The sequence below is a fragment of the Heterodontus francisci genome, chromosome 16 (assembly GCF_036365525.1).
Source record: "Heterodontus francisci isolate sHetFra1 chromosome 16, sHetFra1.hap1, whole genome shotgun sequence".
Taxonomy (NCBI): Eukaryota; Metazoa; Chordata; class Chondrichthyes; order Heterodontiformes; family Heterodontidae; genus Heterodontus; species Heterodontus francisci.
The window spans coordinates 91,151,926-91,169,816 of NC_090386.1; the positions used below are offsets into that span (position 1 = coordinate 91,151,926).

Sequence of the window (17,891 nt, forward strand, 5' to 3'; positions counted from 1 at the left end):
AGTGGTAGTCCCAGGAGCTTATCTGTGTGGTGCATTAACCACAGATTTTTAGCGTTTTTGGTTTGTTCTTCACAGTTCCATTTATTATAAGTGCTTTTGGCTTTAGTTCAATCTTTAATTAATTTGAACACTTCCAACACTTTGAAAGATTGAATGCTTTTCTTTTTTCCCACTCCCACAGTTTTTCGAGGCCTGGGTAGTGTACTGATGAGGAATAATCCCAACCTCATTTTTGGAAGGGTCCTGTGGGTGAACGCTTGCTCTCTCAAGGTCCACCAGCACCTTCTTGAGGGTGACTAAAGGTGGGCAATAAATGCCGGCCTTTCCAGCGACATCCCAAGACTGCATAAAAAGAAAACTGTCATTTTTGAACCTGATTTCCTTCACCCGTGTCCCTTGTTAACCTTCATCTGAAGACAGCTAGAAAAAATGGGCATAAATTATGCTCTGTATAAAGCTCTGGTTAGACCCATCAGTCATATTGTGTTGAGTTCTGGGCAATGCATCTCAGGAAGAATATATTGGCCTTGGGAGGGGGGGGCAGCACAGATTCACTAGAATGACACTGGGGCCAAAAGGGTTAAATTATGAGGACAGGTTGCACAGACTGGGCTTATTTTCCGTTGAGTATAAAAGATTAAGGGGTGATCTAATTGCGTTGTTTAAGATGATTGAAGGATTTGGCAAGGTAGCGAGAGACAAACTATTTCCTCTGGGGGTGGGGGGGGGGCGGTGGGGGGGTGGTGGGGGGGGGGGGGGGTGTCCGGAACAAAGGGATAGAACCTTTAAATTCGAGCCAGGCCATGCAGGGGTGACGTCAGAAAGCACTTCTTCACACAAAGGGTAGTGGAAATGTGGAACTCTCTCCCCCAAAAAGCTGTTGAGGCTGGGGATCAATTGAAAATTTCAAAATTGAGGTTGATAGGTTTTGTCAGGCAACGGTATTAAGGGATATGGAACCAAGGCAGGTAGATGGAGTTAAGATATGGATCAGCCATGATCTAATTGAATGGTAGATCAGGTTCAAAGGGCTGAATGGCCTCCTCCTGCCCCTGTGTTACTCCCCAAGTAATGAGTGAAGTGAAAGGCCTACCAGAGGGCACTTCAAAGCTGAAGGGAAAGAATCATGAGGGACCAATAGTGTCCTACACAAGACTGTCTCCTTTAAGGTGAGCAGAGTGAGCCACTCTGTCCCATGAAAACCACTTTATATTTTAATAGCAGTTGCTTGGTAGCAGTTGTGGTTTAGTGGGTAGCATTTTTGCCTCTATTTCAGAAGATTGTGCATTCAAGTTCCACTCTAGCAACAAGTGTAAAAATTCTGACACTACAGTGCTGTATTGAAAGAGCTCTGCACTGGCAGAGGTGCCATCTTTTAGGTGAGACATTAAACTGAGGCCCCGTCTGCCCTTTCAGCTGGATGTAAAAGATCCCATGACACTATTCAAATAAGAGCAAGAACTTCTCCCCAGTGTCCTGCCCAATATTTATCCCTCAACCAACATCACTAAAACAGATGATCTGGTCATTATCACATTGCTGTTTGTGGGACCTTTCCTGTGCCGCAGATTGGCTGCCTCATCTCCTACATTACAAGGTTGGCTACACTTCAAAAAGTACTTAAAGTGCTTTGGTGCATCCTGAGGTTGTGAAAGGTGCTATATAAATGCAAGTCTCTCTTTATTGCATTTTTGGAAAACTTTTTGGGTAAATTTGTTCTCAGTAAGTTGAAAGATATTAGTGCAGAGAACTGCAACACATTCCCATTATGAGTAGGTGGAAAATCCTCCCTCCAGTGTCAGCAAAAAAACAATTTACAACTCAGTCTTGGCACAGTTGTAAACTGAGTAAAGCTCTCCCTATACTCAGCCTCAACATTAGAAGCAAGATTCCTCTGTTCATCTGGTGAATCATAATGGCTCTTATAACAGACAAGTTTCTCATTTTTGCTACACCTGATGCCAGAGTGACATCTTAGTCTTAGCCCCAAGCTCACAAAAATGTCCAACGAGACATTCCTCCACATTATGCCCTGGTCCTTCTGCGTCCTTTTTGCTAATTGGAGCCACAAAGGGACATCTTTGTGCTGTGGGTCTTTGCTCACCAGAGACTGTGTTGAGACTGCCACCAAACTCATTTCATTAGGACCCTAACAGCCAGCAATAAACTGATGAAATTATAATAATTTCCAGTAGCACTATGGTACTGCTAGACCATTAAAGCCCCCATTTACAACATAAATGTGTATATATGTGTCTATGCATGTAGGTGTGCATATGTCTAAGCGTGTGCATATGTATGTGTGTGTCTGCATATGTTTGTGTGTATGTGCATTTGTTCTTATGTCTGTATGTGCCTGTGTGTGTATATATGTGTATGTGTCTATGTGTGTGCATTGGAGGAATTAAGTAGCCGATAACTGGGATTCAATTCACCTACATTAATTGGTGAGTATATACATTTTGGATGTCACAGTTCAAATATTTCCTGATGCATTTGGTCAGTTCTGCACTGATAGAGTTTGAAGAGTAACAATGATGAGACTTTATTTAGCTGCATACGTGTCAGACCAGTCCATCCCCTCCAGTAAGAATAATATGGATATTTGAGCAGGGATCGACTATCAATCAAATCATATCAATAACTATCAACAACGTTAAGCTCATTATTATTTCAGGAATTGGAGCTATTCTGCTCACGGTAGTCTTAAATCATTTCCATTGATCTGCTACATTTGCAATACCTTTTACAAGGAAAGGAGAAACAGCAAAGGTCATTGTGGTAATTAGATGCACTTTATATTTTATGACAACTTAAGTTTGCACTGCCAGGCCAGTTCAATTCAGAAAATTGGATTTTTCACTGGTATTGATAATTTGATTGAATGGTTTAATTTTGCACATCAGGAAGGCAGTGCGTCTCTCAAACCCGCTGGGTGAAGAGGTTTAAGATTTGCTTATCACATTCATGTACCAGCTACCAGCATATGAATGGCCACAGGAGGCCATTTGGCCCATCATGTCACTGACAGCTCTTTGAAAGAACTATCCAATTAGTCCCACTCCCTTTTGCTCTTTGCCCATAGCCCGTGCATATTTTTCCTTTGCAGTATTTATCCGATTCCCTTTTGAAAGTTATATTGAACCTGCGTCCACTGCCCTTTCAGACAGTGCATTCCAGATCATCATAACTCGCTGCGTAAACTAATTTCTCCTTCCCTCTGGTTCTTTTGCCAATTAATCTAAAATCTGTGTCCTCATTACCAATCCTCCTGCCAGTAGGGACATTTTCTTCCTATCTACTTTATCAAAACCCTTAAAAAATTATGAGCTTAATCAATCATTCGTGGATGGGCAATGGCAGATTTAGGTTTTAAAAGCTTCTAGATTGTACGAAGAGGGGAGGTTAGAGGCAGGAAATCAATAATAGTTTTGAGGTACAAACAGAAAATGCTGGAAATAGTCAACAGTTCGAGCAGCATCTGGGGAGAGAGGTTCTGATGAAAGGTCACTGACCTGAAATGTTAACTCTGTTTCTCTCTCGCAGATGCTGCCTGACCTGCTGAGTATTTCCAGCATTTTCTGTTTTTATTTCAGATTTCCAGTACCTGCAGTATTTTGCTTTTGTGCTAGTTTTGAGGTCCTGGAATTGAATAAGTGAAGACTATTGCCACTTGACTATGGCAGAGATGCTGTGTTACGGTCAGGTTCAAACACCTTCAGCTGATTTTCTTCCTCAGCAAATGCCAACGAATTCAGACTCCACTTCTCCCAGACAAGGGTCCTCATTTCTCCCTTTTAATTTATCTTGAGCCCTTTATTTCCACCCCCTGAAACAGCTCAACGCCTTTTAGAAAATATGCACATTCTCCTTGGAGTAACACTGCGATATTCCAGCTCCAGTAAACTGAAAACCAAGTGGCAGTGGTTATTGAGCCGGGGGGATGAGGAGTAATAACAGTAATGGCCAATAGTTTTGTTAGTGATGAGGGGGCTAACATAAAACATGTTTGGCAGCACCTCCCAAACCTGTGATCTCCACCACCTAAAAATACAAGAGCAGCAGATACCTGGGAACACCCTCCAAGTCACACACACCATCCCGCTTGGATTTAAATTCATTACAACGAAACCCGCTCATAACGAATCCCGTGTTTTAACAATTCCTAGTGGCAGGACCCTGTTTTTTCGACTGAAAATCACCCCTCCTGCAGTGAGGGAGGAAAAGACTTGTTATCTGTGAAGATCAGGAAGTCAGATTCCAATAAGAGAGCTGCATGATTGGCTGAAAGAGTGTTTCTTCTGAATTAAACAAGCGGGGGTGGGGGGGTGGGGGGGCAGTTCTCCATGATGGGAGAAGTTGTACATGGACTGGGTGGAAGGGTTATGCTTGATGTGCTAAATGACCATCAAAATGAGGTGTCAACCTGGTGAAGCTACAACCCAGGACTACTTGCGTGCCAAACTGCACAAGCAGCATGTAATCGACAGAGCTAAGCGATCCCATAACCAACGGATCAGATCTAAGCTCTGCAGTCCTGCCATATCCAGTCGTGAATGGTGGTGGGCAATTAAACAACTAACTGGAGGAGGTGGCTCCACAAATATCCCCATCCTCAATCATGGGGGGAGCCCAGCACATCAGTGCAAAAGATAAGGCTGAAGCATTTGCAACAATCTTCAGCCAGAAGTGCCGAGTTGATGATCCATCTCGGCCTCCTCCTGAAGTCCCCAGCATCACAGATGCCAGACTTCAGCCAATTCGATTCACTCCGTGTGATATCAAGAAATGGCTGAGGGAACTGGATACTGCAAAGACTATGGGCCCTGACAATATTCCGGCAATAGTGTTGAAGACCTGGACTCCAGAACTTGCCGCACCCCTAGCCAAGCTGTTCCAGTATTGCTACAACACTGGCATCTACCCGGCAGTGTGGAAAATTGCCCAGGCATGTCCTGTACACAAAAAGCAGGACAAGTCCAACCCGGCCAATTACCACTCCATCAGCCTACTCTCAATCATCAGTAAAGTGATGGAAGGTGTCATCAATAGTGTCATCAAGCAGCACTTGCTTAGCAAGAACCTGCTCAGTGACTCTCAGTTTGAGTTCCGCCAGGGCCACTCAGCTCCTGACCTCATTACAGCCTTGGTTCAAACATGGACAAAAGAGCTGAACTCAAGAGGTGAGGTGAGAGTGACTGCCCTTGACATCAAGGCAGCATTTGACCGAGTGTGGCATCAAGGAGCCCTAGCAAAACTGGAGTCAATGGGAATCAGGGGGAAATCTCTCTGCTGGTTGGAGTCATACCTAGCACAAAGGAAGATGGCTGTGGTTGTTGGAGGTCAATCATCTGAGCTCCAGGACATCACTGCAGGAGTTCCTCAGGGTAGTGTCCTAGGCCCAACCATCTTCAGCTGCTTTATCAATGACCTTCCTTCAATCATAAGGTCAGAAGTGGGGATGTTCGCTGATGATTGCACAATGTTCAGCACCATTCGCAACTCCTCAGATACTGAAGCAGTCCGTGTAGAATTGCAGCAAGACCCGGACCCAGGCTTGTGCTGATAAGTGGCAAGTAACATTTGCGCCACACAAGTGCCAGGCAATGACCATCTCCAACAAGAGAGAATCTAACCATCTCCCCTTGACATTCATTGGCATTACCATCGCTGAATCCCCCACTATCAACATCCTAGGGGCTATCATTGACCAGAAACTGTGGCTACAAAAGCAGGTCAGAGGCTAGGAATCCTGCGGTGAGTAACTCACCTCCTGACTCCCCAAAGCCTGTCCACCATCTACAAGGCAAAAGTCAGGAGTGTAATGGAATACTCTCCACTCGCCTGGATGGGTGCAGCTCCAACAACACTCAAGAAGCTCGACACCATCCAGAACAAAGCAGCCCGCTTGATAGGCACATCATCCACAAACATTCACTCCCTCCACCACCGACCCATAGTGGCAGCAGTGTGTACCATCTACAAGATGCACTGCAGCAACGCACCAAGGCTGCTTCGACAGCACCTTCCAATCCCGCGACCTCTACCACTTCGAAGTACAAGAGCAGCAGATGCATGGGAACATGACCACCTGCAAATTCCCTCCAAGTCACACACCATCCTGACTTGGAACTATATCGCCGTTCCTTCATTGTCACTGGGTCAAAATCCTGGAACTCCCTACCTAACAGCACTGTGGGTGTACCTACCTCACATGGACTGCAGCGGTTCAAGAAGACAACTCACCACCACCTTCTCAAGGGCAATTAGGGATGGGCAATAAATGCTGGCCTGGCCTGTGACGCCCACATCCCATGAATGAATAATAAAAAAAAAATTTATCTTTCCATGTTTCCTTTCATTCTCACTCCGGAGGTGACGGCAGACTACTGCTTCTGGTGCTCCAGGAGTCGGTCTTTATAGTGCCTCAGTCCAACTGTTGCTAAAACCCTCAACCATGCTCTTGTTACCTCCAGGCTGAGCTATTCCAATGTTCTCCTAGCCCAGCCACTTCCACCCAACATAAACTTGAACTGATCCAAAACTCTTGCTGACCTACATTGGCACCCGGTCCCCCAACTCCTCAATTTTAAAATTCTCATCCTTGTGTTCAAACCCATCCATGGCCTCTCGCCCCTTGTTCAGTCCCACAACCCTCCGAGATCTCTGTGCTCCTCCAATTCTGGCTGTTAGTGCATCCCCTATTTTCATTGTGCCACCATTGGCAGCTGTGCCTTCAGCTACCAAGGCCCTAAGCTCTGCAATACCCTCCCTTAATCATTCCATCTTTTCACCTCTCTCTCCCCCCACTTTAAGATGCTCCTTAAAATTTACCCTTATCACCAAGCATTTGGTAACCTGTCATCATGTCTTGGTTTATGTGGCTCAATGTCAAATTTTGTTTGATAATGCTCATGTGAAAAGTTGGGGGATATTTTACTATGTTAAAGGCACTATATAAATGCAAATTTCTGTTGCTATTGTGTAGTGCTAGTCAGCCTAGAATCCAACAAGCCCAAATGAGGATTTCCACATGACGTCACACCCCCCCAGCCCACCCTCCCTGTTGAAGACAGTTGTGGTTGAGTTGCTATTTAATTACTGCTGTGTATAATAAGCAATGGACAATGGACACCTTAGGGCTGAGCTTGACATGGTGAGGGAGACACTGAGTTTATGGCACGGGTTTAGCTTCTTGGTGTAGAGTTGACACAAGGCAATGCCAAGCAATAGATAACAGATTGTGGTGATGGTAATCGCACCAAACCCTCGACAGTGTGGCTGACTTCCTGTCACAGATGGAATTTCTTCTGGATAGATTGTGGTCTATGGCGGAGGCAAGCATGTAGATAATAATTGTAAGGATTTCTTTTTGACAACAGTCCTTATTCATTCAGAATCCTCCTTGATAAAGCCCTGCAATCTAATATAGATTCTATAAAACTTTACCCTGTCCATCGGACAGGCTTACTTCGTGGTTGGTGCTTCGTTCTCCAGTCTTTCAGAGTCTCGCGATTCCCAGTTGTCCAGCCATCTCTGTCCCTCCTCCATCTCCGACGCTTCCCCCTCACCCCCTCCATCATCCTCCATTCCTTTGCCCTTCAGGCGGCTGCTCCTCACGGCCTCCTCCAGCGCCTTCTGCCGCCGGTAGAAGTGGGAGAACTTGTTGAAGATGATGGTGATGGGCAGCGCCACCACCAAGATGCCCCCGAGGATGCAGCCTGAGGCAGCCAGCTTGCCCGCCACTGTGATGGGCACCACGTCCCCGTAGCCCACCGTGGTCATGCTCACCGTGCCCCACCACCAGCAGGCCGGGATCGTGTCCAGTCCAACCTCCTCGTCCTTCTCAGCTGTGTATGCCATCCCGGAGAAGACGCAGACCCCTACGCCCAAGTACAGCAGCAGAATTCCCACCTCTCGATAACTGTGCTTTAAAACAGAAACAATGAGTAATCAGTACCATAGAATCATAGTGATAAATATTAAGATGTCAGTAGGATGTGGCTGGGAGAAGATGATATAGAGAATACCAAGACTGGGGTGCCTCGACTTTTAAAAAATTCTCATCCTTGTGTTCAAGTCCTTCGATGGCCTCACCCCTCCCTATCTCTGTAAGCTCTGACAATCAATCGTCCGAGATCTTGGCACTCCTCCAATTCTGACCTTTTGTGCACCCCCGATTTTAATCGCTCCACCATTGGAGGCTGTGCCCACAGGACAAAGGATCCAAGCTCTGGAATTCCTTCCCCAAACCTCTCCACCTCTCTACCTCTCTCTCCTCCTTTAAGACACTCCTTAAAACCTACCTATTTGACCAAGCTTTTGGTGATATCTCCTTATTTGGCTCAGTGTCAAATTTTGTTTGATAATCACTCCAGTGAAATGCCCTGGATTGTTTCACTATGTTAAAGGCACTATACAAATACAAATTGTTTATGTTGTTGTACAAGACCTGACTTGCAAAGAGGACCTGCAAAAAGTCATTGGCGGATAGGATCAGGGAAAACCCTAAGGCTTTCTATAGGTATATCAGGAATAAAAGAATGACTAGAGTTAGATTAGGGCCAATCAAGGATAGTAGTGGGAAGTTGTGTGTGGAATCAGAGGAGGTAGGGGAAGTGTTAAATGAATATTTTGCGTCAGTATTTACAGTAGAGAAAGAAAATGTTGTCGAGGAGAATACTGAGATTCAGGCTACTAGGCTAGATGGGATTGAGGTTCACAAGGAGGAGGTGTTATCAATTTTGGAAAATGTGAAAATAGATAAGTCCCCTGGGCCAGATGGGATTTATCCTAGGATTCTCTGGGAAGCTAGGGAGGTGATTGCAGAGCCTTTGTCCTTGATCTTTATGTCGTCATTGTCGACAGGAATAGTGCCGGAAGACTGGAGGATTGCAAATGTTGTCCCCTTGTTCAAGAAGGGGAGTAGAGACAGCCCTGGTAATTATAGACCTTTGAGCCTTACTTCGGTTGTGGGTAAAATGTTGGAAAAGGTTATAAGAGACAGGATTTATAATCATCTTGAAAAGAATAAGTTCATTAGCGATAGTCAGCACGGTTTTGTGACGGGTAGGTCGTGCCTCACAAACCTTATTGAGTTTTTCGAGAAGGTGACCAAACAGGTGGATGAGGGTAAAGCAGTGGATGTGGTGTATATGGATTTCAGTAAGGCGTTTGATAAGGTTCCCCATGGTAGGCTATTGCAGAAAATACGGAAGTATGGAGTTGAAGGTGATTTAGAGCTTTGGATCAGAAATTGGCTAGCTGAAAGAAGACAGAGGGTGGTGGTTGATGGCAAATGTTCATCCTGGAGTTTAGTTACCAGTGGTGTACCGCAAGGATCTGTTTTGGGGCCACTGCTGTTTGTCATTTTTATAAATGACCTGGAAGAGGGTGTAGAAGGGTGGGTTAGTAAATTTGCGGATGACACTAAGGTCGGTGGAGTTGTGGATAGTGCCGAAGGATGTTGTAGGGTTCAGAGGGACATAGATAGGCTGCAGAGCTGGGCTGAGAGATGGCAAATGGAGTTTAATGCGGAAAAGTGCGAGGTGATTCACTTTGGAAGGAGTAACAGGAATGCAGAGTACTGGGCTAATGGGAAGATTCTTGGTAGTGTAGATGAACAGAGAGATCTTGGTGTCCAGGTGCATAAATCCTTGAAGGTTGCTACCCAGGTTAATAGGGCTGTTAAGAAGGCATATGGTGTGTTAGCTTTTATTAGTAGGGGGATCGAGTTTCGGAGCCACGAGGTCATGCTGCAGCTGTACAAAACTCTGGTGAGACCGCACCTGGAGTATTGCGTGCAGTTCTGGTCACCGCATTATAGGAAGGATGTGGAAGCTATGGAAAGGGTGCAGAGGAGATTCACTAGGATGTTTCCTGGTATGGAGGGAAGGTCTTACGAGGAAAGGCTGAGGGACTTGAGGTTGTTTTCGTTGGAGAGAAGGAGGAGGAGAGGTGACTTAATAGAGACATATAAGATAATCAGAGGGTTAGATAGGGTGGATAGTGAGAGTCTTTTTCCTCGGATGGTGATGGCAAACACGAGGGGACATAGCTTTAAGTTGAGGGGTGATAGATATAGGACAGATGTCAGAGGTAGTTTCTTTACTCAGAGAGTAGTAGGGGCGTGGAACGCCCTGCCTGCAACAGTAGTAGACTCGCCAACTTTAAGGGCATTTAAGTGGTCATTGGATAGACATATGGATGAAAATGGAATAGTGTAGGTCAGATGGTTTCACAGGTCGGCGCAACATCGAGGGCCGAAGGGCCTGTACTGCGCTGTAATGTTCTAATTCTAATTCTAATTCTAAAATCTATCATCAGCCTGGTCAAAAATCCAGACTGGCATTCCAGTATGGTACTGAGGGAGTACCGTCTTTCAGATGAGATGTTAAACCAAGGTCTGTCTGTCTGCCCTCTAAGGTGGACATAAAAGATCCCACAGCACTATTTCGAAGCAAAGCAGAGGAATTGTCCCCAATGTCCAGGCCAATATTTATCCTGCAACTAATATCACTGAAAATGGAAATTTATCTGGTCATTATCACATTACTGTTTGTGGGGGATTGGTGTGTCTGAATTGCCTACATTACAACACTGACTGCACTTCAAAAGCACTTATTTGGTTGGAAAGCCCTTTCGGATTTCCAGTGGTTTTGAAAGGCGCTATATAAATGCAAGTCTGTCTTTCCATTTTGATAATGATGACTTAGTGAGTGCTTAAAGCTGACATAAGCCAGTGGCCTATTGTGCATGTACAGGATTTTTGGAAGAGCTATCTAATTAGTCCCACTCTTCCCCATAGTCCCATAAATTTCTCCAAGTATTTATCCAGTTCCCTTTTGTAAGTATCTATTGAATCTGCTTCCACCGCCCTTTCAGGCAGCGCATTCCAGATCACAAGAACTCACTCCGTAAAAGAAAATCTTTCGCCCCCTCTGGTTCTTTCGCCAATTATCTTAAATGTATGTCCTTTAGTTATCAACCCACCCACTAGTGGAAACAGTTTCTGCCTATCACGCCCCTTCATAATTTTGAACATCTCTTTTAAATCTCCCCTCACCCTTCTCTGCTCTAAGGAGAACAATCCCAGCTTCTCTACTCTCTCTGCATAACTGAGTTCTCTGCGGGGAGTTATTTTAGTTTTCTTTTTAAAAGAAACCTCTTTCCATCTGAAAGGGAGACCCATCACATTGCAGAACCCCAGTTGAGCCTGTGGGGAGGGGATGAAAGGGGGATACGCAGGGTGGGGAAGGGAAATGTGACCCTCTCGGGCCCTATATACAGTCGCACATCACCCTTACTCAGTCCTTCTCCACTCTGGTCAAGTTCTTCTCACCAGTCTCCAGCTCAGCCTCAGCTCCTCAAACAAGGCGGCACAGTGCCGCAGTGGTTAGCACCGCAGCCTCACAGCTCCAGGGACCCGGGTTCGATTCTGGGTACTACCTGTGCAGAGTTTGCAAGTTCTCCCTGTGACCGCGTGGGTTTTCGCCGGGTGCTCCGGTTTCCTCCCACCGCCAAAGACTTGCAGGTTGATAGGTAAATTGGTCATTGTAAATTGCCCCTAGTGTAGGTAGGTGGAGGGAATATGGGATTACTGTAAGGTTAGTATAAATGGGTGGTTGTTTGGTCGGCACAGACTCGATGGGCCGAAGGGCCTGTTTCAGTGCTGTATCTCTAAATAAAATTTTAAAAAAATAAAAGTATTAATGGGATGGTCTGATTGAGGCATTTAAAAGGATTGGATGGAGTCAATGGAGAGAAACTATATCCTGTGGCAGGAAATTCCAGAACATGGGTGGGTTGGGGTTGGGGTTGGGGTTGGGGTGGGGGGGGGTGCAACCTTAAAATTAGAGCTAGGCCATTCAGGGGTGATGTCAGGAAGCAAAGGGTAGTTCTGGAACTCTCCCACAAAAAGCTGTTGAGGCCGGGAAGGATCAATTGAAAATTTCAAAATGAAGATTGATAGATATTTGTTAGGCGGGGGTATTAAGGGTTACAGAACTAAAGTGGGTAAATGGAGTTAAGATACAGGTCAGTCATAATCTAATTGAATGGTGGAACATGTTTAAGGAGCTGAATGGCTGGCTCCTGTTGCTGAGTGGACCTTTATTTCGCACCACTCAATGGTGTTGTGAATGGATGAAGATCTCCCGCAGTGTTAATCACAGAAAGGCTATACCAGGAATCCACCCCCCCCCCCCCCCCCCACCCCCCCCAAGACTTGTTGGGTTGAACATCCCAGAAAAAGTGCGGAAGCTGCAACAAAGCTGATCCCGTAGACGTTGCCTACTTCACAAGATTGACTGCATTTCAAGATGTATTCATTGGCTGTAAAGCACTTTGGGATGTTCTGAGGTCTTGGAAGGTGCTATATAAATGCAAGCTCTTTCTTTCTCTTCGTTAGTGGATAGGTCTTGGGTGGGGGGGGGGCTTTCTCTGATGGATCTGAGAAAGAAAGTGGAATATTTTATGGGGACATCAAAGGTTTTAAGACAACTATTTCAGTTTTTATGTGCCTATGATGCTATGAATTGTATTTTGTTAGGTTTATATAGTCAGCTGGCTTAGAAGCAAAATAGCCACTGAAAGAGTTTTGGGGGAAAAAAATTGATTTTGTAACCCGTGCTGGTTGTGAATTGTAATTTTGGAAAAAAATAGGAGGGGTTTGATTGTTTCGCTTTCTGTTGAGTGCTTGTTCCTCATTAGTACATTTTTGCTAAGTTCAGATAAGATAATTGATTGATAACTTAACAGTGGTTAATTGAGCCAATTATAGTTTCTTGACCTAAGGCATGTGACACTTTGGGTATATGATGTCTCTGATGTCACACCTTGAGACGCGATGCCTTTGACTGGCGCAACACTGTGGACACATTCTACAATTAAAAGCAGACTTTTAATTGTATTTTTAAAATTCCTTCTTGGGATGTGGGCATCGCTGGCAAGTCCAGCATTTATTGCTCATCTCTAAATGATCTCAAGAGGGCATTAGTGGCCGTTCTTCTTGAACCGCTGTAAACAGTGTGGTGAAGGTACACCCACACTACTGTCAGCTAGGGAGTTTCAGGAATTTGTCCAAGCGACAATGAAGGAACGGCGATATAATTTCAAGTTATGCTGGTTTGTGACTTAGAGGAGGATTTGGAGGTGGTTTAAGCTCATTGATATGGTGTAGCATATACAGATGCTGTGCAATATACTCTTTATATATTGTGTTACTTTTCTTGCCCTAGCAGTTTGCCCTGTGTCATTGTGCATGGCAAGTTTGATGATAGCATTATTTTATATAGACAGGAGATATATACCACATGACACGCAGAGTATTATTCTGCCTTGAAGGTGAAGCTGTGGTTAGTCAGGCCTGTCTCTTTAAGTCCATCAAGTCTTGTTGCTGTAAGTCATAAGGTCATTTAGAAGCTAATTGTCTCTGTTGAGGGACAGTTTCTCATTGGGAGATGATTGTCAGTTAAACTCTAGACCAGAATAAACCAACATTTTGTTCCCCTTTTTTGTACTTTTGAATCTATAAAGTGAACACACACTAAATGCAAAACTTATATATTTATACATACTGATTGTCGTCCATTTTTCTCCATACAATCTTATTGCCTTGATTAGATTCCAGCCTGTAATGGATTCCTGAGTATATTAATCTGTATCTAATCCACCAATCCCACAATTAGATTCCTGTAATTCACTCCCATTATTCTCCATTTTAAAGGTCTTTTAATATCAATTTAATTGGTGCTTGTTTGATAGAAAGCCTTTATCCAGTGATATAATGTTAAACTGGACTGCTAATACTAATGTATTTTCAGATAAGAAATTGATAAAAATTAATAACTTTGAGATATCATCTTGTGATGTATCTATCTTTCAGTGTATCAATGTTTACAATATTTAGATTCCCATTATTTCTTTATAATATATGCAGCAGTGTAATATAGCACAATAATAGAGCTCAAATTATATTTGTAGTACTCTTATATACATAGAATTATGGAGAATATACAGAACAGAAACAGACAATTTGGTACTAGTCCATTGTTGGTGTTTATGCTCCACTCGAGCCTCCTCCCATCCTTCCTCATCTCACTCCATCAACAACTCCTTCTATTCCTTTCTGCCTCATAAACTTATCTAGCTTCCCCTTAAATGTATCTATGCTATTTGCCTCAATTACTCCTTATGGTAACAAGTTCCACATTCTTACCACTCTCTGGGTAACAAAGTTTCTTCTGAATGCCCTATTGATTCATAGGCTCATAGATTCATAGAATGGTTACAGCACAGAAAGTGGCCATTCGGCATGTCATGTCCATGTTGGCTCTCTGTAAGATGGAGCAACATTGGGGAAATGGAGTTGAGGTACAATCAGCCATGATCTCATGGAATGGCAGTGCAGGCTTGAGGGGCTGAATGGCCCCCTTCTGTTCTGATCTTCCTTATAGAAGTGCCCTTGACCTCTGATATCTTGACAACTCACAGATGGAAAGGATTGACATCCCTATATTTAGTAATGTCTTTAGTAACGTAAGTTATAGAATCATTGAATGGTTACAGCACAGAAGGAGGACATTTGGCCCATTGTGTTCTTGCCAGCTCTCTGCAAGAACAACTCAGCTAATCCCACTCCCCCGCCTTGCCCTCATAGCCCTGAAAATATTTTCTCTACAGGTATTCATCCAATTTCCTTTTGAAAGCCACAATTGAATCTGCCTCCACCACACTCTCAGGCAGTGCATTCCAGATCCCAACCGCTCGCTGTGTAAAAAAGTTCTTCCTCATGTTGCCTTTGGTTCTTTTGCCATTCACCTTAAATCGGTGTCCTCTGGTTCTCAACCCTTCCTCCAATGGGAACAGTTTCTATCTATCTACTTTGTCCAGACCTCTCATAATTTGAACACCTCTATCAAATCTCCTCTCATCCTTCAATTCTCTAAGGAAAACAGCACCAACTTCTCCAATCAATCCACATAATTGAAGTCCCTTATTCCTGCAACCATTCTCATAAATATTTTCTGCACCCTCTCCTATACCTTCATGTCCTTCCTAAAGTGTGGTGTTCGGAATTGAATACAATACTCCAGTTGAGGCCGAACCAGTATTTTATATAGGTTCATCTTTGTAGTTTGAGTAGTTTCAAGTTGATTTCTCATGGATTAGAAATTGCAAAGGAAAACTGACCTCTCAATCAGCACTTAAAAAGTTTTAAGAAGTCGAACAATTAGAAAAGTCCCACTCTAACCTTTAAGGTTGCTCCTAATGATCGAAGTCCTGTTGAGTGGCGTGCTAACTTGAGCACTCTAAAAATCCTCATCAACCTCAGCACTTGAACTACCTTCCCCAGATTCTCCAAATCAGTTACATGGCCAAAGATCAGATCAACCAGCAGAGTGAAGTAAAAGGGTAACACAGAAATGATGTCAATCATGTTGAGTGGGTGAAAACAAAACCTCTTGAGGTTGGGGCTCAGGAGCATCCGTGAACAGACCTCCATGGAGAACCAAGCAATGCAGAAGTGTTCCACGATTTGTAACCTGGGGTCATCGATTTCAGCTTCGTATTCATCCAAGATCTGGTACTCGGACATGCTGTGGATGCACATGGTAGCAATGGATCCCAGCACCACGCTGATGGACAGGAAGCTGAAGAGTCTACTAGGGATGGAATATCCAGGATTCTCCAAGGTCAACCAGAGCTGTTTCCTGTAGTTCCCATATTTCATCCCACGGAATATCAGCAAGTCGCGGTTAAAATCGGAGATCTCATCTGGAGAAGTATCAATGCTACTCACGTCACTCTCATCATCCCAGTTTTTGCGTCTGCTCTCGGTTTTGCGTTCGTGGTAACGATACCTGCAGCAGGAATCGAGGAAGAACTCGTTGATGCCCCAGTATTCGATCTCCTGCGAAAATGAGAAAACGCAAAGTTCCTCCATCATGTGCAGCTTCCCAGTCTGGTAAAAGTTTAAGACATATGGGAAAAGCCCTGGGTGCCTGTCAAAGTAGAACTCCTTTTTTGACACATCGTAATCATCGCATATTTGGAGGATGGACTCCTCTGAGTCACACGTCAACAACTGTCCAAGTCTGGTATTAGGAAACCTGGAGAGGGTGCTGGAGCTGAGCTTTCTCTTCAGCCCTCCAACATTCACATTAATAGCTTGATCCTCGAATTTAGGATCCCAGGTTCGGAATGTCTCATTAACCATGGTAAACGATACACTGGATCTGTATTAACCTAGGAATGGATGAATAGAAAAGATATAGTCATAATGGAGTTTCCTGGAAAGGACATTGAAGAGCATCAAATTTTTGGATAGAAACAGTCCATTTGGACCTGCTGATCCATGCCAGTGTTTATGCGCCACACAAGCCTCCTCCCACCCCTCTTCATCTCACCCTATCAATATATCCTTCTATTCCTTTCTCTCTCTCATGTGTTTTATCTAGCTTCCCCTTAAATGTATCTACGTTATTGTCCTCAATCACTCCTTGAGGTAGCAAGTCCCACATTCCAACTACTCTCTGGGTAACAAAGTTTCTTCTGAATTCCCTATTGGATTTATTAGACTGCCTTATATCCATGGCCCCGAGTTTTGGTCTCCCCCACAAGTAGAGACATCTTTTCTACATCAACCCTAGAGAATGGTCCTTTGAGAGCTGCTGCAATACCCTAGATTTTAGTGAAGGAGTACTGCAAGTTCTAAAGTGTTCACACATCACTGCCACTCCACTAAGTAATATAAAACATTATTGTATCAATGTGCTGTGAAGTGTGAGTTTGCTTCTCCCTTTTCAACTTCCCAATCAGCTTTCTGCTACTCGATGGCTGCTGACTAGTTGGGACCTTAGCAGATGATCTAAGAAAAACTAACACAGCAGATATGTGGGACAGAAAACTGGTGCATGGGTCAGGATAAGGGTGGGGAGGAAGGGAGGGGTGGAGAAGAAAGGGGAAACCTAAAAGGAGAGGGGAAGAAAATGCAATAAAAATGAGCTACAGGTTTACTGCCAAGCAAGATTACTGATTTTTGAGAATTAGGGATGTTTTTGCACTCCGGGTAAACACTCAAGACCAACATTCTGCACACTTCTTGTAAAGAAAGTAAGACTTGCATTTATATAGCGCCTTTCACAACATCAGGACAGCGCAAAACACTTTACAACCAAAAAAATATTTTGTTAAGTGTAGTCACTATTGTAATGTAGGAAACGTGGCAGCCAATTTGTGCACAGCAAGCTCCCACAAACAGTAATGACCAAATAATCTGTTTTATTGATGTTGTTTAAGGGGTAAACATTGGCCAGGACACTGGGGAGAAGTCCCCTCCTCATATTCAAAGTAGTACCATGGGATCTTTTGCGGCCACCTGAGAGAGCAGATGGGACCTCCGTTTAACATCTCATCCAAAAGTTGGCATCTTTGACAGTGCAGCACTCCCTCAGCGCTACACCAGAAGCGTCAGTCTGAATTTTGTGCTCATGACTCTGGAGTGGAAGAATGAAAACACAAGCTTCACGACTTAGAGGAAAGAGTGCTGCCCACTGAGCCAGGCAAGGCCACAGTTATCACTGTCAGACATTAAGGGAGGTAGAGTACGTATGTGCACACAGGCTGCAGCAGGGGAGGTAGTAGCGTAATTGTAATGTAACTGGACTAGTAACCTATAGCCTAGGCTCTGTGGACATGGGTTTGGATCTCACCATGACAGATGGTGAAATTTGAATTCAATTAAATCAATTTAATTAATTGAATAAATAAAAAGCTAGTCTAATGGTGACCATGAAACCATTGTTGATTGTTGTAAAAACCCATCTGGTTCATTAATGTCCTTTAGGGAAGGAAATCTGCCATCCTTACCCAGCCTGGCCTACATGTGA

General features: G+C 44.1%; 1 protein-coding gene across 1 annotated transcript; it reads right to left on the reverse strand.

The window, feature by feature from the left end:
• Positions 1 to 703: 703 nt before the first annotated feature.
• On the reverse strand, positions 704 to 16,219 carry LOC137378324 (potassium voltage-gated channel subfamily S member 2-like). Its single transcript, XM_068048583.1, has 3 exons — positions 15,254 to 16,219; positions 7,479 to 7,929; positions 704 to 732 (listed from the first exon to the last, which is right to left on the reverse strand). The coding sequence occupies exons 1-3, from the start codon at positions 16,217 to 16,219 to the stop codon at positions 704 to 706; spliced, it is 1,446 nt and encodes a 481-aa protein (XP_067904684.1).
• Positions 16,220 to 17,891: the final 1,672 nt, after the last annotated feature.